General features: G+C 54.5%; 1 protein-coding gene across 2 annotated transcripts in view; it reads right to left on the bottom strand.

Annotated features, from left to right (window-relative positions):
* The window catches only part of STK32C (serine/threonine kinase 32C), a 101,439-nt gene that overhangs the window by 7,497 nt on the left and 72,390 nt on the right, over positions 1–21,552 (bottom strand). For both annotated transcript variants that reach the window (XM_070633438.1, XM_070633515.1), the window contains exons 3-10: positions 6,217–6,368; positions 4,904–5,077; positions 3,865–3,902; positions 3,674–3,763; positions 3,179–3,282; positions 2,311–2,427; positions 742–867; positions 524–655 (exon numbers count right to left, since the gene is read on the bottom strand). In XM_070633438.1, the coding sequence (XP_070489539.1) occupies positions 524–655; positions 742–867; positions 2,311–2,427; positions 3,179–3,282; positions 3,674–3,763; positions 3,865–3,902; positions 4,904–5,077; positions 6,217–6,368 (933 nt within the window). The remainder of the gene's footprint in view (positions 1–523; positions 656–741; positions 868–2,310; positions 2,428–3,178; positions 3,283–3,673; positions 3,764–3,864; positions 3,903–4,903; positions 5,078–6,216; positions 6,369–21,552) is intronic.

The following is a 21,552-nucleotide window of genomic DNA, read 5'->3' as shown; positions in this document are numbered from 1 at the left end:
ACACCATGTCCCCCCAAAGTGAAGCCCTAACCCCACCACCTCTGATATGAAATAAAGGCACTGCGGATGTGCAATGAGTGACACTGGGGGAGGTCATCCTGGAGTAGGGTGGGTCCTTTCCAGTGACTGGCGTCCTTTGAAGAAGAGGAGTCACAGACACATGCAGGGAGAGTCCATGTGACAAAGGAGGCAGAGACTGGTATGACGCATCCACAAGCCCAGGAACGCCAAGGACGGCAGCCACCACCAGCAGCCAGAAGAGGCAGGCGGGGCTTCCCCAGGCTCCCGATGGTCCCCCGCCCACCCACTTCAGAGAAGGATGCCAGAGGCTCAGAGAAGCTGCAGGAGAGGCACTGGGCTGGGAGGCAGGAGAAAGGTTTAGGGACTTCTCGGGACCTCAGGACAACCATCTGCCGGACTTTCAGGGTGTGCTCCCTACAGGAGCCTGGCAGGACGCTGTGAGGTGGTGGAGAGGACCCCACACCCGTGCCCGACAGGGACACCCCCCACCCCCAGCACTCACAGACTGGGAGCTGTCCCTGCTGCTGTCCCGGGACCTGTTCTTGGCCAGCCGCTTCTTCTTCTTGTGCAGGGGCCTCGACTCCAGGATCATCTCCTCCAGCTCGAAGGTGGGGTCGCAGTGCAGGCGGCCTTTCTGTGGAGGGACAGGGTGCTGAGCCTGGCCGTGGGTTCTGCCCACGCTGCCCTGGGGCCACCGCCCAGGCCACCCAGCAGGCTTACGTTGGGCACGAAGCCTGGCTCCACTTTCTTTTCGCTCAGGTCGTCCCACAGCACGCCGGCCAGCGACGGGGCCGCCTGCATGTCCTGAAGGCTGGACACACGGTGCTTGGGGTCCACAGTGAGGAGCTGAAACAAAGCCCACATCAGACGGCCCCAGGGCCCAGCACGTGCCCCACGTGAAGAGCTGGCCACCTGCCCCAGCCAGGGCACCCTGTGGAGGGGTCGCCAGAAGGCCTGAGGTTCAGAAATGCAGGATCTCAAGGGTCGGGCAAGGAAAGGCAGCCCGGATTTTAAATCAGCCAGTGCAGTAACGCAGCCAAGGGGACACGTTGGTCTGAGTGGCCCAGCCAAGCCCCTGGAGCCCGAGGACAAAAGAAAGCATCTGGGGTCTGCAGGGACATTCTGCCCAGAGTCCCCAGCAGGCGGCAGCCTCAGCCTGGCTAACTGCAGGGCTGGCGAGAGGACAGCAACCAACGCGTCACAGCCCTGATGAAGCCCCAGGGCGGCCGGGGCTGGGCATCTTCCCACATGTGGTCTTCTTTCTGGGGGCAACGCCGCAGACCCCATCTGAGTCTTCCCCCAGCGAGGAGCTTGGCGCGCGGAGCATCCCACTCCCCACTCAGGCCTCTGGGGGCCAAGGTCGCCCTTGTGCGCCTCCTGGGCAGCTGTGGACACAGCTTCATGGGGAGAAAGCTGGGTTAAGAGGCTCTCTCAGGCTGGGAGAGACCTCTAGCTGCTTGGCCAAAATTCCAGGGTCAAAGGTCTCCGGCAGGAGGCAGGACCTGCCCAGGAGGACCCTGTGGGCCACGAGACAGGAGCCGGGAGGCATGCCTCGCATGTCCAGCTCGCCCTCCCACACCTGATGCTAACCTGGGCTCCATGCACCAGTGTGTTTAAAGTGTGGCTGTCCAGGTGGGGAGCTGTGGGGGCCAGCCAAGGAGCAACCCCCAGCCCAGCCCCAGACCCCAGAGGCAGGTACTCTGAGGGCAACCCCACGGCCCCGAGTCCCTACCAGGCTGAGGTCGCCTGGGCTGCTGCAGACACGCACTCAGGCCATGGGAGGAGCAAGGGGGTGCCGAGGTCTTCTCTGCTTGCTCCCGGGGGGTTGTGGCCAGGCCTCAGGCAGCGGGCAGTGAATGCCCATCTCCAGCAGGGGCAGAGGATGCCAGGGCACAGCATGGACCCGGCACCCAGCCCTGCACACACCCTCCCTCCAACATGCATGACACGGTGACCTGGCATAGGGTTTGCTTCTTTGCACCTCAGTTTGGGCATCTGTGAAATGGGGTGATAACCAGTGTCCTGGAACCAGGTTGTGAGGGTTAAATTAGATTAGGGTGCACGCGATTCAGCTTACAGCTGGTGCCCACAGGCCAAGCCACTGCATGAGGACAGGAAGGTGCCACTGGACCAGGCTGGAGCCCGGCTGGCGAGGGACACAGTCACACAGAATGCAAGACCCAGATGCCTCCCCCAGACTAGGGTCTCCACATCGCCCACCGCTGGGACAGGATGCTCAGCCCAGCCTCATGTGCCTGGCTGGCCGTTTGCTCCAGGAGGATGGCTCACCTTCCGCAGCAGAGCCACCATCTCCTTGGACCAGGTGGGGACATACTGCACGCTCATTGTGCTGAACAGCTGCACCAGGCTCTCCACTGCGTTGCTCGAGTGGATGTCGTAGGGCCTCTGGGGCAGGGGAGGCAGCGCTGCACCAGCTGCCTTGCCCCTGTCCCCAACCCCTGCCCTGAGGCACCTGAGGCAGCACCCGCCCCGCCGCCCGCCCCCCCCCCCCTCCGTCTCCCCCGCCCACAGCAGGCACAGCTCTGAGCTTGGCAAGGCCTGGGCCTGGGCTGCAGCTGCACCGCGGCCAGGGAACTGGCCAGAAGAGGCTGCGGATCCAGTGGGAAGGAAGCACATCTCCCCCAGAGGCCTGGGCCCGGGCGGATCAGCCTCCGAGGGCCAGGAGGGGCCTTCTTCAAGGGCAGGGTCCCATGGGGTGGCTGAGGGTGCAGTGCTCTCATGAGGGGATGGGAAGGTCAGTGGGTGACTTGACGAGGACCCCAGCCTCCCAGACTCCAGGGCTGGCCCAGCTGTGGCCACAGGGGTGAGAGCATGGGACACTGGAGGCAAGTCCCCAGGAGGCAGCCCTGCTGGGCAGCTCTCCACCCTGTGCACCTCCAGAGGCCAGCGCACAGGCCCAGCTACAGCCCCCAGGAAATCCATAGTGACTTCCCTCCTTCACTCGCTCAGGCACTGCCCGTCCACTCAGACGCTCCGCTAAAGGGGCATGTCCTTGCTGATGGACAGCACAAACATCCCTGAGCACACGGGGGTGGGGGACAGCCTCATCTCTCCTCAGGGCACTCAGGCCATCCCTGGGGGACACAGCCAGCTTGGGGTCTGGGGGCCAAGCCTGCGGACCGCAGGAGCTCCATACCCATCCGCGCAGCAGCTCATAGGCCATCACCCCAACTGACCACCAGTCCACCTCGAAGGAGTAGCCGGTCCCACCGTTGACAAAGGACTGGAAGATCTCCGGAGCTTTCCAGAAAGAGAAGGAACAGATGAGCACCCCTGACCCACAGGCCAGAGGGCTGGACCTCAGCTGGGCCCCGAGACCAGGCTGGCACCAGGGCTGGACGGGGAAGCCACCCTCAGGGGTTGATCCTTGCCCACTGACCACCTGGTTCAAATCCAGGTCCCACAGCCTGATACTGGTAGTGGGTTTTCTCACTGTCATACCCATAACTCTCACGGACATCACCTAGATTCTTCCATAGGGATCGGATGTGGCTGTGCTTAGCCTCATCCCGACACCTACTGCTGTGTGCCTTTAGGGAAGTAACCTGACCCCACCAGCCACAGGCTCAGCGTGGGAGACCAGCCAGCAGCTGGCAAGGTGGGTGCGAGGGTGGGCGAGGCCACGGCTCACCCATGTAGGGCTTGGTCCCGGCTAGCGCAGTTGCCCTCTCTCCATCCTTTATGATGGTGGCGATGTTGAAGTCGGTCAGGTGCGCGTGTCCTGCAAGAAGAGAGGACAGCGTGACTGTCCCACAGACCAGAGGCGTGTCCCACAGCCGGGGCACATGGCCCACGGCCCCGGCCTCACACGGCCCCACTCACCTTGCTCATCCAGCAGAATGTTGTCAGGCTTAACGTCTCTGTAGGAAGAGCAGACAGTGGGGAGATGAGCCCAGAAGTCCTTCCCGCTCCTGCCCCGTAATCCAAGGCAGGGCTAGGGGCTCCCACGAGGGCCCCTCCCCACCCGAGGCAGAGGCCCCAGAGGCCTGACGTGGGCCTTGGGAGGATGCCAGGGCCTCAGGCCCCCTCCCCACCTGGCAACATTCTGATAGAGCTGGGCAAAAGCAGCCATTCCTGTCCTTGTCGGGGGCCACAGACACACAGCAGAGAACGTTCTGCACTAGACACAGAGGGGTGCTGAAGCCCCCATAAGACAAAAGCAGAGCCCCCTTGCCCAGACCCTCCAGGCCAGCCCCTCTCCCAGAGCCCCGGGTTGCACAGCACTGTGGATCCAGCTCTGCGCCTTCCACCCATTCGCCCCAGGCCTCGCCCGGCTTCCAGGCGTCAGTAAGCGATGGCGCCTGAATCACAACCAGGTAACAGAACCCCCAGGGCAGAAACGCAGAAAGCACGTCTATTTGACTTTATAATAAACCAATAGGTTTTTTGGTTTTGTTCTGTGGACACAGCTTTATCTTCCTAATTTCATCTGCTTTCAGCTCATATTAAGATTAGTTTGAATTCCTCAGGGACTTGGCAAATGGGCAAACGGGCGTCTGCTAGATGGCGGCAGGGATCCTGCAGTTGAGCAGACCAAGTGAAGGCCACCCAGATGCGGCCAGGCCCCGGGCTCTCAGAGAGCCAACAGCCCTCTGTGCCCAACCTCAGCTGCAGGTGCTCAGACAAGATCCTCCCCAGGTGGCCAGCAGGTGAGCAGCTGTGGGGCCGACCTTGGAGTCAGGCACTGCTTGGCCCAGATGCCACGTCTGGGGGCAGGTCTGCAGCCAAGGGCGGGGCAGAGCATGCAGGAGTCTGTCCAGGTTCTGCTGGAGTGTGGCCACACACAGGTGGACTGACCCAAGGCTGCTGCCGGCCCCACCAGGCCTAGGTAGGCACCCCACCTCGTCAGGTGTGCACACACCTGTGGATGATGTGCTGACTGCGCAGGTAGTCGAGGGCCAGTGCCATCTCACAGATGTACAGCCTCACCGTGTCCTCGGAGAACTGCACGTTCTGTTGCAGGTGGTAGCGCAGGTCCCCGCCCAGAAGCAGGTCCACTACCATAAACATGTCCTCCTCATCCTGGAAGGAGTACCTGTGGGAGCCGAGGGAGAACCTGGCACATGCACGGCTGGGGAGCCAGAGCCATGGCTCCTGCTGCACCTAATGAGGCCCCACCCCCACCCCTACTGGGCACTCCCCAGGAGCATGGTCCTGCCCAGAACGCTGAGTCTGCCTTGGCTCAGGAGCTGCTCTGAGCCAAGACCCTCAGGAAAGACAGAGCGGCCCGTCCTGATGGGAGGTGGCCCAGCTGAGGGCAGAAAGCCCACGTGACCAATGGGGAGTGGAACATGTCCCATCTCTGGGCCCTTCTGCTGCTGCCCTGGCTTCCTCTTCTCTAAAGGGGTGGGGAGGGTAAAAAGATCTGCTTGGAGGGTTGCTAAAGAAGAAAGTGAGACAGAGAGTGGAATGCTCAGCCAGTGCTGAGCAAGGGGCTGGCTTCTAACAACCAGCAGCCACGGTGATGGTGACAGTGGGGACGGTGGTGATGGTGATGATGAAGAGGATGCTGATGATGACGGTGATGGGGGTGGTGATGACGATGATGGTGGTGATGGTGATGATGACGGTGATGGTGGTGGTGATAGGGGTAATGGTGATGATGATGCTAAAGAAGACGATAGTGACGATGATGAAGATGGTGGCAGTAACAAAATAACAGTTTAAGGACCTCCTTCCACTTTATAATTTCTTTTGTGAGCTCTCAGAGGTAACTCTTATTGATAATCAACTGATTCTTTCAAGAATAAAGTTAGAAAAAAATTCATTTTTCATGTGATGTCCCACTCCCTGCCCACCAGAAGCCCCCCTGTCCTCATTCTCAGGGGCAGGTGGCCTGGGGTGGGTGGTGTAGATTGAGCAAACAGGCCCTGTGCAAACTCTCCCCCACTGGCTCTAGCGCCAGAAACTCCATGGGTCACAGGCCTCCCTTGTGGGAAAGCTGGGCTTCCTGCAGGCTGGGAGACGCGCATTACGCAGTGTGCTCAGACACCTGGATGGCTGCCAGCCCCGGGGACCACAAGGTGAGTGGACGGGAGGGGAGGCAGGGGCTGTGGGTGCCAGAGGCAGGAGAGGAGGGAGCACCAGGGAGGCACCCAGGGGCAGGAGAGGGTGGCACCCTCCACAGCTCCGGCGGGGGTCCAGCCTGGTCTCTGCCCCGAGGGGCGGGCTCACCAGAGGTTCACGAGGAAGACGTGCTCGATCTCCTGCAGGATCTCCAGCTCCCGGAACACGTTGCGGACCTCGTCCCGCTCGATGCACTGCTGCTTGTTCATGTACTTCATGGCGTACATCTTCTCCGTGTCCCGCTTCTGCACGATACACACCTGGAGGGCAGAGCGAGCTTCAGCACGGACGCCTGCGGACAGAGCGACCTCGCCACCCGCCTCCCATGTGGGCCATGGCAGACACAACTTTCAAATGACCAGACAAGTCTCCTGCGCACAGGCATCTGACGACAGGAGGCAGGACCCAGCCCAGGAGCACAGCGGGGCGGGGGCTACAGGCCATGCTGGTGCCTGCACCCCCTCATCAGCCGTGACCTGGGCACCCCCTTCCCAGGGCTCAGACAGCAACTGGACTGGAGGGTTGTTGGGGAATGAAGCAGAGGACCCCCTTAGCCAGAGCCTTTCACCCAGGAAGCCCCCAGGAATGAGAGCAGCTATTCTCATCAACTACAGGGCCACCATCCCCATTGCAACGGCGACGCTCCTGTGATGACAGGGTCTCTGCACAGCTCTGAAACCCCAATCCCACTGAGATTGAAGTGCAATGCCAATTAGCAATGTCAACACGGCTGACAGCTCGCTAATTGCTTGGCAGAGAAGATCAGGGTGAGAAGAGAGTGAGAAGTGGAGACCCAGGAGAGCCTCAGGCTAGGGCGGCCAAGGAGCATCAGTCAAACGTGAGGACCACGGTCTCCAAAGGGAGCCAGGATTAATGCCCAAAATCAGGGCTGCAGAGCCGGTGCCACGCCCCCCATGCAAGCATGGAGAGATGACCCAGGGCCATTCCTGAGGGTCCCCACAGCCTTCGGTCTCCAGGACTTCAAGGAGCAGGAGCCAGGGGGCCCTGTAGAAAGTGGAAGATTCTGGAACTCAAGGTGGGCAGGAGACTGTCCTGGGGGCCTCACCCAAAGACAGGTGGCCTGGAACTGACCAGACGTTTCAACAGTCGCCAGCCCCAGGCCAAACCTGCAGATCCAACCCATTGGTGAAACCCTCGTCCCCTCACCAGGAACAAATCCTAAGAAACGAAAGTGTGTTTTTCTGAAGATATTCATCACAGCTGAACAAACTGTTTATGACAAACCTTTACACAGCCTAATGGACGTGGGCAGGTAAGCCAATGAAACAGCACACAGCCTCTGAATGATATTTATAAATACTTTTAACGACAATTTGTATAATGCCAAGCAAAGCTGTAAAGCCACACTATTTAACATAAACAACGTGCAGATGACAGACCCATTTCGGGCAGACACTCCAGTTGAGCACAGGAGGGGGCACTGAAGGCGGCCATGCTTGGGGGACGGCAGCGCGGGAGCACCTTCCCCTCACTTCAGCTTCTGAAACGTTATGGGGGGGTGTTGTCTGGAGACAGACGCTGACGTCATACCCCAGATCCAGTCCTACGCAGTGGCGGTGAGGCAGCCCGGTGACTGCTGGTGTCGGGGGTTCTGGATGCAGAAGCTGAGCAGCTGCTCTCAGCTCAGCTCCTGACTGTGCCCCCATCATCCGGGTCCAGCGAGCTCCCTGATGCTCCACTGCGATTCCCAAGGTGACACCACGCACACTACCACCTTGGGCATAGTCTACCCCGCGAGCCCGGGAGAGGCACAGCTCGCAGGGTGGTGCCCACAGCATGGAGGGCCACCTGGCCATGGCTGAGCTTCCACACACCTCTGAGCCCCCCTGGCCTCAACCTCGAACACTCCCAGGGGCACAAACCCAACCAGGGGCCTGTGCAGGCCACCAAGACCCCCGTGAAGCCTTCCCTAAAACTGCCTCTGCCTGGGCCAACAGCCCAGAAAGATCTCAGTCCAGGGACACAGGGGCTGGCCTTAGACCTGCCTCCCTTCATGCCTCCAGAGACCCCCAGATGGCCTCAGGGCTGCAAGAGTCAAGGCCCCTCCCTGCCGCCCTGCAAGGACCGAGGCCGGGAGCATTCAAGCGGGAGAAAGCACACAGCACTGCCAGCAGCTGGGCACATGCAGAGGGGACAGCCCCATCCCTGGGGCTGGGCGGAGTGGGACCTCGACCACTGTCCTGCCCTGTCCTTGTCACCAAGGCCCTCCCCACGCAGATAAAGGTACGGAGCAGCTCCTGTCTTCCTTGACCCTCCCCCAAGTGGAACGGGGTGGGAGCCAGCAACTCCCCAAGAGGAGCATAAACAGTTCTGAAAGTATCGTCCTCAACTGGGTTTGGGCCAGAGCTCCCTTGGAGGGGAGGGGCCCCGGGCTCCTCTGAGGGACATCACACATCGCACATCACACATGCGAGACCCCTGCTGACCGGGACGAGGCAGGGCGCCGGGCTGGGGCTGAGAAGCCCACCAGAGATGCCCCCTCACACCCCAAAGATCCCCTAGATTCCACCCATCAGCCCGGTGCTGGCTGCTGAGGCCACACACAGTGGACAGATCGCTGTCAAGGGCCCTTCAGGTGCCCGAGGGCAGCTCTGATGCCCCCTTCCACGGCTTCTCTCCGCAGCCAGAGGGCCCCATGTCCCCAGGCCCGTCCTCCCTCCTTGGGGGCCTGGCCTCTCCTCACTGGCCATCCAGTGGCCTCTGAACTTGGCTGACCCTCCGTTTCCCCACCTGCTAAACTCGGACACTACACTGCCTCTGGAGCTCGTGAGAAGTCAACGCGACATGATGGCTAAGAGCGCTTTGCAAAGTGCTCACGGTCAGGGTCAAGTCCAGGCCTCGTGCTTACGTGCTCACCGAGGGCTCTGTACCCTACTGTGGTCAGCTGAACGATGGCCCCCAAGGATGTCCCCAGACCCTGTGAACATGTTACCTTATGGGGAGAGTACCCTAGATTGTCCCTGTGGGCCCTAAACGTCATCACAGGGTCCTTACGAGGGGGAGGGAGGCTGAGGACAGAAGAAGTTGTCTTGGTCAGCTCAGGCAGCCATCACTAAAGACCACAGACTGGCGGCTTAAACGACAGTCATTTATTTCTCACAGTTCTGGAGGCTGGAAGTCAGAGATCAAGGTGCCGGCCCCTTCGGTTCTTGGTGAGGGCCCCTCTTCCTGGCTTGCAGATGGCGCCTTCTCGCTGTGCCCTCACATGGCCTTTCCTCGGTGGTGCACGTAGAGAGCTCTGGCCTCTCCCCTTCTTCCAAGGACGCGACCCACATCATGGGGACACCACCCTCATGACCTTATCTAAACCTAATGGCTCCCAACGGCCCCACTTCCAAACGTCATCACATTGGGGGTTAGGCTTCAGCGTGGGAATCTTGGGAAGACACAACTCAGTCCATGGGAGAGGAAATGTGACAGCTGGAGGGACGTGCTACACTGCTGGCTCTGAAGACGAGGAGGAGGCAAGAGCTGGGAGCGTGCAGCTCTAGAAGCTGGGAGGGGCAGGGACGGACTGTCCCCTGGAGCCCCCAAAGGGAGCACCGCCAGCCGACACCCGGTTTCCGCCCAGGTAAACTGATTCCGGATCTCTGGCCTCCAGAACTGGAAGACAATAAACGTGTGTTGTTTAAGCCACCCAGTTTGTGGTCACGTCACAGCAGCCACAGGAAACGAATGCAGTGACCCACTGTCCTGGGTGCTGTGAGGGACCGGAGAGGAGCGGTCCACGTCACTGGACAGTGTCGTCCACCTCTGCTACGAGACACTCACTTTCCAAGCTGTCTGGACTGCTCTGGGCTGTCATGGGCAGCCTCTCGCAGAGGGTTGCAGGCCTTGTTGGACGGAGACAGGGCAGAGGCATCCAGAAGACAAGCCAGGGCAGGGGGGCACACCAAGGGGTCCCTAAAGAGCCCTCCCACCCACAAGGCCACAAAGTTTGGAGCAATGAGCCTTCCTGACTCTTCCTCTCACTTCAGCAAAATGGCCCCAAAGCTGCCGGTGGGATAGCTGCAGCGCTGTCCCAGGCTGGCTGCCTCAGGCGTGGGGACGCGCACCCAGAGCCCACCAACTTGCCCTAGGACAGAAGGGCTCCACGTGCACCAGGCCTCCAGTCTGAGGACCCAGACATGAGACTGAGAAAGAGGAGAAGACAGAGATCCCGGCTCCAGGCAACTTCAAACTGTGTTTGATAAAGTGCAGTTACACCAATTAAAACCCAAAACACCTGCTTGTCACATCTGCTCTCGAAACGCTCTTTCTCAGGATCTTTGAGCCTGTGTTGGGGGGTTGGCTGGAGTTCTCTTCTCCCCATTTGGCCAAAGCTCCAAGGGGCCAGGGAGGGGGCTGCCAGCAAGGCCCCAGAGGGACAGGTGGGCTGCCCCACAGAGCTCCTGGCCAAGGTCAGAGAGACAAGCTTAGAGCTTTGTAAATGCCTTGACCTCCACCCACAAAGCCGCATTCTGTGGCTCTCAGCCTGGCGGAGTCCCCGGGACTGTGAAGACCTGTGCTTGCCCCTGAGCCTGGCTGTCCAAGCTCCTCCATGGGGAAAGCAACAGGCAAGAACCACCCTCCCAGCTGCGAGGAAGGGGCCTGAGAGCTGTTTAAAGAGCAAACTCCAGCCCCTGCTCCCACTCTCATGGCCTGGAGCTGGGAAACCCGGCTGACACAGGCGCCACATTTGCAGACTGTCCACCTGGGTATTAAATGGGCCTGCTATTTAGGCGTCAGCCAGAAACAAGCAAAATTCTGTAATTGCTGAAATGCAAGGCCATGGGGTCCCAGAAAGGCCTCTGCAGAAACAACGCATCCCAGAATATAATTAAATCCTGCTCCTAATGACAGAGTTGGCTCCTGGTCACATGGAACAGACACAAGTGCCAAGCCCCTCTCCCCCATTTCCAGGGAACGCTGCCCTCTGGGGGAGAGTGCTGACTTTCAACGGGTCGTGGGTCCAGCCAGGGAGGCACCTTCAATGTCAAGGGGAAATCAAGGCAGCCACAACCGGAGTGACTCGGCCTGAGTCTTGCAGCCCTGGCTGCTGGACTGTCCAGGAGTCAGTGAAATTGTGAAAGAGGAGATCTTCTAATGTGTCAGGAGGAGCTACGCCAACCGCGTGGCTTGACGATGGAAAGGGTGGGCTGTCTCTGCGGCAGGAGGTCTACGGGTCCAGCCCTCAGAGGAAGCTCTCGGGTTTGAACTTGGCTTGCCCAGCAGATGAGAAAGGCCCATGTGCCAAGGGCCACCGCCAGCAGACGTGCCCATGGAGAGTTCCTGAGGAGGGGAGGGCACGCCTGCCCATGGAGCCGGAGCCCTCCACGTGGGAAGAACAGAAGAAAGCCCAGGGGACGCGGCCGCCCGTGTCAGCAATGGCGCCGCAGGAAAGCGGGGCTGGGAGGGATTTCTTCCCGAACCTATCACATGTTCTAGATCATTTCTAAAATTATTATTTTGAAAGCCAGTTGAAATTTTCAAAATGAAAATAAGCATAAGCCGCAGCAGGCCACCAGCCCACCAGGTTTCAGCTCCGAGGCCCTTCTTGGCTGACGCTTCATTCTGCTCAGAAAGAGCTCCCCTCGGTCGTCTGTCAGCACAGGCAGGAGGGAGGGCAGCCCGCCTGTCTCCCCTGTACGCGCAGGGTCAACTCCACAAGGCAGAGAAGCCCAAAGGCTGCTGATGGAGAGCTCAGCCCCACTCACCTGTGCACAGAAATGGAAAGAGAGAGCTCCTGGCGCTCAGCACCCCCGCCCCCATCTCCTGCCTTACAGCCCCGGTGCCTACCCGAAACTCAGTCTGGAAAGGCTCATTCTTGCCCAGGGATGGGAGAGGCAGACTGTGAGACAGGCAGAAAGCTCCAAGGAGCTCAGTGCGGGTGCCACTAACCGGGCCGCAGCTCGCCTCGGGCAGGGAGGCTGGGGGTGGGGGCACCAAGCCCACCCCATGCAGCCTCTGTCTTCAGGAGCACCAGCACCTGCAGCTCAGGGGCCTTTCCCAGCCAAAGGGAGGTGGAGGCAGAGCAGGGTAGGGACCCAGGTCTCCTGAATCTTTGGGCTCTGTGTTCTGGAATGCTCTCAGCTTGACTTGAATAACAGCCAAACACTCTTAAGAGGATAGACATCCCATGGGGGTAGCAGTAGAATCTTGTCTTCCCTGTGGTTTCTGGAGGGCACAAAGTGACAGTCAGAGGTGGGGGTGCCTCACTCTCCAGAGCCTGTGGAGAGGGTCCCGGGGGAGCTGACAAGAGTCGCAGAAGACAGGAATTCTTACCAGAGTCAGCTCTCTGGATCTCTGTCCATAGTGCCCAGTCGAGAGAAGAAAGGAAAGGTTTCTCCTTGTCCCTTTCTTTCCAAACTCAGACTGGCAGGAGAAAAACATTTATAAAAACTATTTCTCTGGGGGCCAGCCCAGTGGTGGAGCAGTTAAGTTCGCGTGCCCCGCTCTGGCAGCCCAGGATTTGCCGGTTTGGATCCCGCGCGCGGATCTACACACTGCTCATCAGGCCAAGCTGTGGCAGGCGTCCCACATATAAAATAGAGGAAGTTGGGCAGAGATTTAGCTCAAGACCAGTCTTCCTCAGCAAAAAGAGGAGGATTGGTGTGGATGTTAGCTCAGGACTAATCTTCCTCAAAAAAAACCCACAACTATTTCTCTGAACTGTGTGGGCTTGGGGTTTAGAGCCTGTTGGCTATTGATCCTCAGCCTCCCAGGAACAGTCATTGTAATCCCGTCTCCATCTTTTGTGTCATTTGTCACGTGGAGGCCATGGGGGCCTTTGCCATCTCTCCTCTCACTGTCTTGCTTGTGCTGGGAGAAGTTTCGGTACCGCCCGTCCAGTCGGGCAGATCTGCGTGTCTGTGACACAATGGGCCTCACTTCGTGGGAGACCGGAGTTGTTTTTAACCGCCTGTGACAACGAAGGTCTGTCTTTCTTAGGCTGTCTTTGGGAGAAGCTCCGGCTCTTGGGGAGGACTGCATCCTCCGTGCCCTCTTTGGGGACGCACCTTGTGTCCATGGCTAAGTCATACAAGGCGGATTGGTATGAAGTCACGAAAAGGCTTATTGATTTAGAGTCACGTGAAAATAGATACACCTTTAAAGATTTGGACCTTGAATATCTAAAAGGAATTTTTTAGAAAGCTCTTATCCTAAACAATGTCCTATTGGTACCTATGGGGAGATCAAACTTAAAAGAACATCACAGCTAGTCTTACGGCCAACTTAATAAGAGAAAAGCAAGCATTCATTCCACCCCCACTGGAAATTCTCCCTGCCCACCCACTGGTGCTCCCTCAACCCCTCAACTGCCTGTCCCTGACCCCCCAGAAGACCGCACAGGCTGGGAGCGTAAACAGGCTCCCTCTGCCGCCCCCACCACTCCTCCTGCTCCCTGAGGCTCTGTAATGAAACTGCATCACTGCCCCCCTCCCCATATTTTGGGCCCCATCACAAAAAAAATCATTGGACTATCCTACCCTTAGGGAAAAGAAAAACTTAAAAATCACCCTAAATCTCTGATAATAGGAAAATATGTCCCAAACTCCTTCTTGGAGAAAACATCCTTTCTCTGTGCCTTTGAGATATAAACCTACATCTCTTTGCCCGACCTGAGAGGCAGGTCTTCAAAATGCAAACTTCCACGGAACTAACTCTCAACTCCCAACCTGAAGAAAAAAAGAGGAGAGTAATTGGGAAACAAACTGACAAATGAAAAACTCTTTAAAAGTCTTCTCCTCAAATATTGGCAAAAAGTTTTGGCTGGGCTCAGGTAATGTTAACTTGTTCCATCTGCCAGAAACACAACTTGGATCTAACCGTCCTTTTATAAACTGGAGAGTTTTATGTTATCATACCTGTCTCACAGCTAAAATTTTAAAATAAAAAGCTACAAGATCTGCGTTGGCATCTGCCTACATGTTTATGTAGATTATAGATGTCAGGTATTTTTCTTCCACCGGCTGGTGTTGAAGAAATTAATTTGTAAAAGAGCTTTATTGAACTGGCTTATAGAAAATAAGTGCTTATATAAATTAACTATTTCTAAAATTCTCAGAAACATAAAACTAACCCAAATGTTTTCCAAGTTCACACGGTCTAGGATAATCTTTGGTATATAAAAGCTAGATTAAGGGGGCTGGCCTGGTGGCTCAGTGGTTAGGTGCACATGTTCCGCTTTGGTGGTCCCAGGTTCGCCGGTTTGAGTCCCGGGTGCGGACATGACACCGCTTGGCAAGCCATGCTGTGGCAGGCATCCTACATATAAAGTAGAGGAAGATGGGCAGGGATGTTAGCTCAGGGCCAGCCTTCCTCAGCGAAAAGAGGAGGATTGGCAGATGTTAGCTCAGGGCTAGTCTTCCTCCAAAAAAGAAAGCTAGTTTAAGTTGTTGGTTTACTTAAAACAGGCACATCTTTAGAGTTGGCAACATTAAATATAATGTAGACATACAACTTTTTCTACATGAGTTTACTAGTCAAAAAGCTCATGCTATCTCTATGCTACAAAATTTGTCAGCAAGAAAAATAACTTAAGATGACAGATAGCTGTCTAAGGTCTCATGAAATTTTCATGAGTAATCCAAGCATAATTGTTTAAAAAAGACAAATGATTTAATAGATATAAGTAGGATAAAAGTTTATAAATGAACTTTTCAACAATGACTATGTTTTATAATATGTCTACTTAAAAGTAGTTTCCAAAATCTTTTTTGGTAACTTGAAATCTTAAAGTTATACTAAGTTAAATTAAATGATGGATCTAAATATTTGCTAAATATTTTTTCGATGTGTTAAATATTTAGATCATTTCCAAATAAGATAAAGTACTGGAACATCCATTATTAAACCTAAGTTTACGTTTACATACTTCTGGCTTCTTATTTTTATATGGTACAGAGAGGCTAAAGATATTTGGGTCAGTTAATAAACACGTCTTTTGCCACATTTAAAAAAAAAGTACTATGAAAACCACGTCTCTAAAAATTATGAAATGGAACATTCATAAAAAAGAGAGCATAAGAGGTTTTCCTTTACCTTTTGAGTAATCTGCCGAGAAAACAAAGATTCTGTGTCTTATCGAAATAATTTCCCATGCTTCATGTTGTTTTTATCAGGTCTTTGATTACTTAGAAAAACTGAGTCTTGTCGCTATTAACAAAACTAAATTGCTTTTTCCCTCAAGTATGTTAATTCCTGCATTTGCCTTTAAAATCTTTGTCACTCTGGTTAAATGGATAACTAAGTACTGTTTCACAGTGACCTCAGACCTTATTTAATAAGTATTTTAAATCTTTTGACTTTTTTTTTTTTTACAAACTTTCCAAAATCAAATTTGAAATAAAGTCTTTTTGACCTCGAACTAACTTTGGGATTTCCCTAGAGAATCTCACAAGATTTGTTATCTCTCCTTTAAAAAATGGAGATGTTAAACTAATTAGGCTTATTTGAGATGTTAAATTACATGGAAAACACTGTCAGATAAGAAGTGTTGCTAAAACTTCTTTTCATTATATTTATAGGGATATATGTTACTGATATAAGTGTTTCAGAAAAGACATAAAATGCCTAGAACTTTGCCAGTGTCCTTACTGTCTGTATAATCAGCCATAATTCCAATTATTAGCTTAAGTGTTACATGCCACAGAAATAACCAAATTTCCTTGTCACTCGCGTCATTTTCGCCACATCTTTAGCCACAGCTCCTTTGAGTCCTCTGTCATTCAGACAGAGTTATGTTTCACTCTGACGCTTTCCTGAAAGCTTTCACAGCCAGCTACAGACCAAGTGCTTCACCTTCAAAAAGTTCATGGAAAGGACTTTGACAAGGACCCTGGAATATAGATTTCTCATAACTTTAAAGTCATACACTGAACTAGACAAGATTTTCTAAAATTCTAACGGAAAAACTGATGGATTCATAAAACTACTAACCCAAGATCAAGCAAAACAAGAATTAATTACATGGGACTCAATGAACTGATGAAGATGACTATCACTTTTATGACTTTTTGTTCGAAGCCTTGCTGGTTCTTCAGTGTTTTGTTTTCCGGACTTACGAAAGGCTTTTTCTCTTTCCTCTTATCTGCAGCTTACAGCAATCTGGTAGATTGTAAACAGAATTGAGATATTTATCTTTTCTCCCTACCTGATCCCTTCAAAATTCAGAAACTCATTAAATATTCTTATTTTCACAACAATATAGTTATTTACATGGGTTCAATGAGAATCTGTTCTCTTGGGGCCGGCCTGGTGGCGTAGCGGTTAAGTTCGTATGCTCCGCTTCGGCAGCCTGAGGTTCCCCGGTTTGGATCTTTGGCAGGGACCTCTGCGCTGCTTGTCAAGCCATGCTGTGGCAGGCGTCCAACACAGAAAGTAGAGGAAGATGGGCACAGATGTTAGCTCAGGGCCAATTTTCCTCAGCAAAAAGAGGAGGACTGGCAGTGGATGTTAGCCCAGGGCTAATCTTTGTCAAAAAAAAAAAAAAAAAAGAATCTGTTCTCTTTGTAAGAGGACATAATTAAAAACATTGGTTATATTACCAAACTTTGACTGGAATGTCATATTTTAAAATGATGTACTCAGAATCAAGTATGACCAGACAGGTTTAAAAACTAAGGCTGACTTTATGGAGCCAATGCTTATAAAGCCCCTTGAAATACGGGCCTGGCACCTGGCTTACAGAGTTCCTGGTCTTACAGGTGAGTAAAGAAGTCTTTTTGGCAGGCCCAGGAATCTCAGGACATCTTGGGGACCTCAAGAAGAGAGGAATTCACCCAAATTTATAGGTACTAAGGCACAGTTTGGTGACAAGTTGCTGACTCAGCTTCTTAGCCCCAAGAGGCTTTTCAAAGTCTACTCTGAAATTCCCTATAAAAGTTCCAACGAAGCAGATTTAAAAGGACCCGTATGGTCAATCACCCTTCTTGCTGCACTTACGTAAATAATCAGGCCAAGTTTAACGAGACTAGACTTACTTTGCAAACAAATTAGTTTTACTTCAATTATCTTTAATAAAAATGGGGGCATTTGTAGGGAAAGAATTCTTTGTTTCAACAAAAGCCGTTGCACGTCCTTGTGGGTGTTGAGCAGAGCCGTGCTTCCTCTGTGAACCAGCTCCTGCCATTTTGTGTATTCTGTCAATCATTAACGTTTCCAGTTTTTCTCCAGCGCTTCTGATTTGGAATCACTAAAAATGAAAACTGCCCCGTTCCCAAAGCCCTACAGTCTGAAGCTGGACAACTTAATATAAACTTCGGAGAAAGCACCACAGCAGCTCACGTAGGCACAAGCTTTGCGCCTGCTGCTGCGTGGGCCACTCAGAAAGTTCACCAGAACACCCGATGCCGTCAGCAGCGACATTCAGACTACAAACCAGGAAAGGCATAAACGCATCAAAATTGCCACTGACTGTCCTCACACCACCATCTAAAGATGCGTCGAGACCAATGATCTAAAAGTCTGCTCAACTGACTGCCCTCTGGACTCAAAAGCTGGCTTTCTGATTTGCCCCAACCATTAACCTTTATTTTTTCTTTTGTTTCCATAGAAATGCCCCTCATTAAATTGCTGATTGCTCAGACCACACAGAGGCCTGACTCTGGTGGGAGCCCACCTACGACACTGCCTCCTCCAACGAGACACAACGGTGTAACTAAACTGACCTGTTCTCAGGACCAAGACAGTGTTCACTGAGATATGGAGCAATTCACCAGCTCAGCTTCCGGACAATGAGACTCGTGGGGGAGCTTTCAAGGGGAGGAAGGAGGGTGGTGGAATTACGCCACCCTAAAACATGCCAATTTGGCATACAGGTTATTTTGAGCTAAAGACACTTAAAAAAACTGCAGGTGCAAGAAGGGCGCCCTGACTCTCCCTTTTCTTCCTGAAATAAACCCCCAGATGGAAGATGTCCGCCCTGCCCCAGGAGGAAAGTAAATTCTCATCCTCAAGGACGGGAAGTTGAAGCTCAGAGAATTCTGCACAGACAGACCGTGTTAAAATATTTCCACTCGTTTCAGTTACTTGTCCACAATCACCTCTCTTTGTTCAAACTGGCATAAAAACATTAAGGTCTTGCCACTTCATTGGGTCTTCATTTCCTTATGAGGGCTCCCATGTCATGTAAAACTTGCATTAAATAAATTTGGATGTTTTTCTCCTATTAATCCGTCTTATGTCAATCTAATTCTCAGGTAGCTGCAAACCCTAAGAGAGGAGAGGTGAAAGCGTGCCTCCCCTGCGGCCTCCAGGAGGAACTAGCCCCCTGCTGACACCTTGATGTCGGACTCCAGGCCTCCAGAACTGTGGGAGAATGAATTCCTGTTGTTTGAAGCCACCCAGCTGTGGGACTTTGTTATGGCAGCCTCTGGACACGAATCCACTCCCCACACCTCCCAAGCATACTTGTCTGGGAAAATACCTTGCTTCCTTCTGGGATCTGTGACCGGGCCCACCGCCCCAGCCTCACCAGGCTCTCTCTCCATGCACCCTCACCGCCACCCCAGCCTCGCCAGACTCTCACCACACCCTCACCCAACCACCTGCTCTCCCGTCTCCACCTGCCGACCTGGCCACTCTTCAAGCGTCCTTATCTGCCCCCTTCCTCTGAAAGCTGGGCCATCTCCACTGTCTTCCACCCCAGGCCAGCCAGGCTGAGCCACTCAGACAGAGGCCATCCCTCCGGGACCCACAGGCTGTCAGACACGCTCACGATTGTCTGAGATGGGGCCGGGTTTTCCCCTTCAAGTCAAGTGCATCAAAATGCTCTTGGCAGGGATAGCTGACACGAGCTCTAGGTCTCCAGCAGCGGCCTGGCTGGAAAAGGCCGAGTTGGGGAGGTCGCCCTGGGCTCCACTGAGGCCCCCGACCCCAGAAGCTCCAAACAGCGGCAGTGGAAGTGCTGGGGTCTGGTGCCCTCCCTGCTCAAGGGGCCTCAGGTGCCACAAATCACCAGGCAGCAGTGACAACAAGGAGCGGAAGCCCTCGCTCCGCCTTGGCTTGGTCTCCCGGCTGAGAGCAGGTGCCCCATTCAACCATCTCCTCAAACCATCTCAGTTTCTGAGCCGCTTCCTCTAGTAATCGACTTAGGCCAGAAGAGGAGGAATTGGAATTAGATCTCAGCAAGAAGAGGAATTAACTGCTGAGCCCAGGCTCCCGGGGCAGCCCCGGGGTTTCCGTGCAAAATGCCACGGGGCCGCAGCAAGAGCCAGTGACTAATGGCTGGGTGATTGCCATTCTAATTGGATGCTGTTTGCGTGGTTTGCAGGTTTAAGTGATTCACCCCAAGCTCTTTTTCTTTCCAAGTAATTTTTGTTCCCCAGAAAGCAAATGCCTGACAACAGGTACTTACAGCCTCTAAATATTATAATGAAACTGCCTCCTGATCCACCTGGGGGCTTCTGGAGCCGCAGGAAGGGCTGAGTCTGGGCTGCAGATGCTCCGTCAGGCCCACCAATACTGGCAGCTCTGTGCCAGGGATGGGCCCAGAGAAGATGTCTGCAGCTGCTGAGGAAGAGGGGCGTGGGGAGAAGGCTTGTGGGTGGAGCAGGCGTTCCCCAGGCCGAGGGGGGACACCTCACGCAGGTCAGCGGGGCCAGTTCCGGAAGCCAAGTGTTCAGAGAACACGCGCGCAGGCTCAGACAGGGCAGAGGCCACGCCAGGCTCCTAACTGCCCCCTCCCCAGGCTCCCCTGCGGGCAGCTGTTCTCCCAAGGTCCCGTCTCAGGCCCCTTTCACTCCTGGGGTGGGCTCACGGGTGCCCCTGTACAACGATGACCCCCCAGCGCGTGTCCTCAGCCCAGACCCACCCTCTGTCCCACTGTGTTGCCCTCTCTACCAGCAGAAGGTCAGGCCTCGTAGTTTCTCAATTGGCCCCGCTGGGGGCCGCCGTGGGGTGGGGCGGAGACTTCCACATTGCAGATGCCCTTGGGTAGGCTCCCTTAGGAGGGAGCACCCTAACCCCAGAGCATCCTGCACCTTGCTGACTCCATCGTGGAGAGGGGGGAGGACCAAGGAGGTGGATGGGGAGGGCAGCTCAGAGTGTCAGCTTCCCCACGCTAAGTGGCTGCCCCTGGCCCACGGCCAGTGGGGTTACAGAGCCTCATGAAGCCGTGGAGGTGGTCACAAACCTCCAGGGAAGGGTGCGGGAGCTGGCAGTCCCACGAAGGGGCCACAGGCAGCGGCTAAAGAATAATGAGCTGCTGGTGGCACCACCTGATACCGAGGTCATTTTCTCACACTGGGGACCAGGACAGGCCACTCCAAGACATCTCACAATGGCATAATGATTATTCTGAGTTAAAGTTGTTTGAGAGGCAAAGAGGGCACTGTGACCCTCCTGTCTCTGTTCCCCTGGAAGCAGGAAATACAACCCCCACGTGAAAGGGGCTCGCCCCGCATCATTGTCACCAGAGCTAGGAATTCAGGGCCGAGAAGCTGCATAAACAAACCTTGTTGATTTATTATCTCAAACCTAAGCTCTACTTAAATTCCTCGCTATCGATGTACCCCAAACCTACGTTTCTTTGTGCTGTCAATTCTTCACAAATTTATTGTTTCTTCATGTAAAAGATACATGTACTGCCTGCTTTCATGATTTTCCTGTGCACATGCAATTAAATTGGGCTTTTCGCTTGTTAATCTGGTCTTGTGTCAACTTTACTTATTATTGGTCCAGTCACAAGGACACAAGAACACTAGAAGGGGGATTTTCCCCTCCCTGACCTTTACATCCGCTGATAAGCATGTAGTTGAATCATCTGCCCTAAGAGATGCTGGGGATCTGCTGCATCTTTCTCGCAGTGACATCCGGGGGGCCCTGCAGGGCTGGCCCAGCGAGAGGACTCATCAGCCCACACCAACTGGGGGTGGTGGGCGGAGCTACAGCCTCAGGCAGCCCCCCAAACACACATACACTCTCCCTGACAGGTCAGCGCCTGAGCAAACAGCGTCCCCCCCACAGACACACAGGGCAGCCGGAGTGGGGATCTGCAGGCGCCCGCCCAGCCCACTCGGCCTCCTGGGGAACGACCCACCTTCCTGTACCCACTTGCTCCCAGCCCTGGGCTGTTCCTCCATCTAAGACTGTCATTTAGTCGGAAAACAACTCCATGGGCTCAGTGATGCGGCAACCACAGCTGGATGACGGCCACGTCGGAAGTGGCTTTCGAACCACATCTTTGTCTTATTCTCATTGGAGAATCACCAAGCCCCACCAGGCAGACAGGTGGGCAGGATCTGAGCCCTCGTGTCTGTGGCCCACACATGGGAACAACAGTGTCCATGAGGTTTGGAATTCTTGGCTACCTTTGTTTTCCAGGCAGGATCCGAGATACACCGCTCCTCTTGAGTAGCCACACTGCTTCTGTCCCCTCGGGGGCAGACGGTTCTTATCACTTGTCTGGACGCTCCTGGATTCTCTCTCACTTGGAATTCA

This window comes from Equus przewalskii, chromosome 1, assembly GCF_037783145.1.
Source record: "Equus przewalskii isolate Varuska chromosome 1, EquPr2, whole genome shotgun sequence".
Lineage (NCBI taxonomy): Eukaryota > Metazoa > Chordata > Mammalia > Perissodactyla > Equidae > Equus > Equus przewalskii.
The sequence above is the reverse complement of the archived record's forward strand: the minus strand, read 5'-3'. Positions and strand labels throughout refer to the sequence as shown.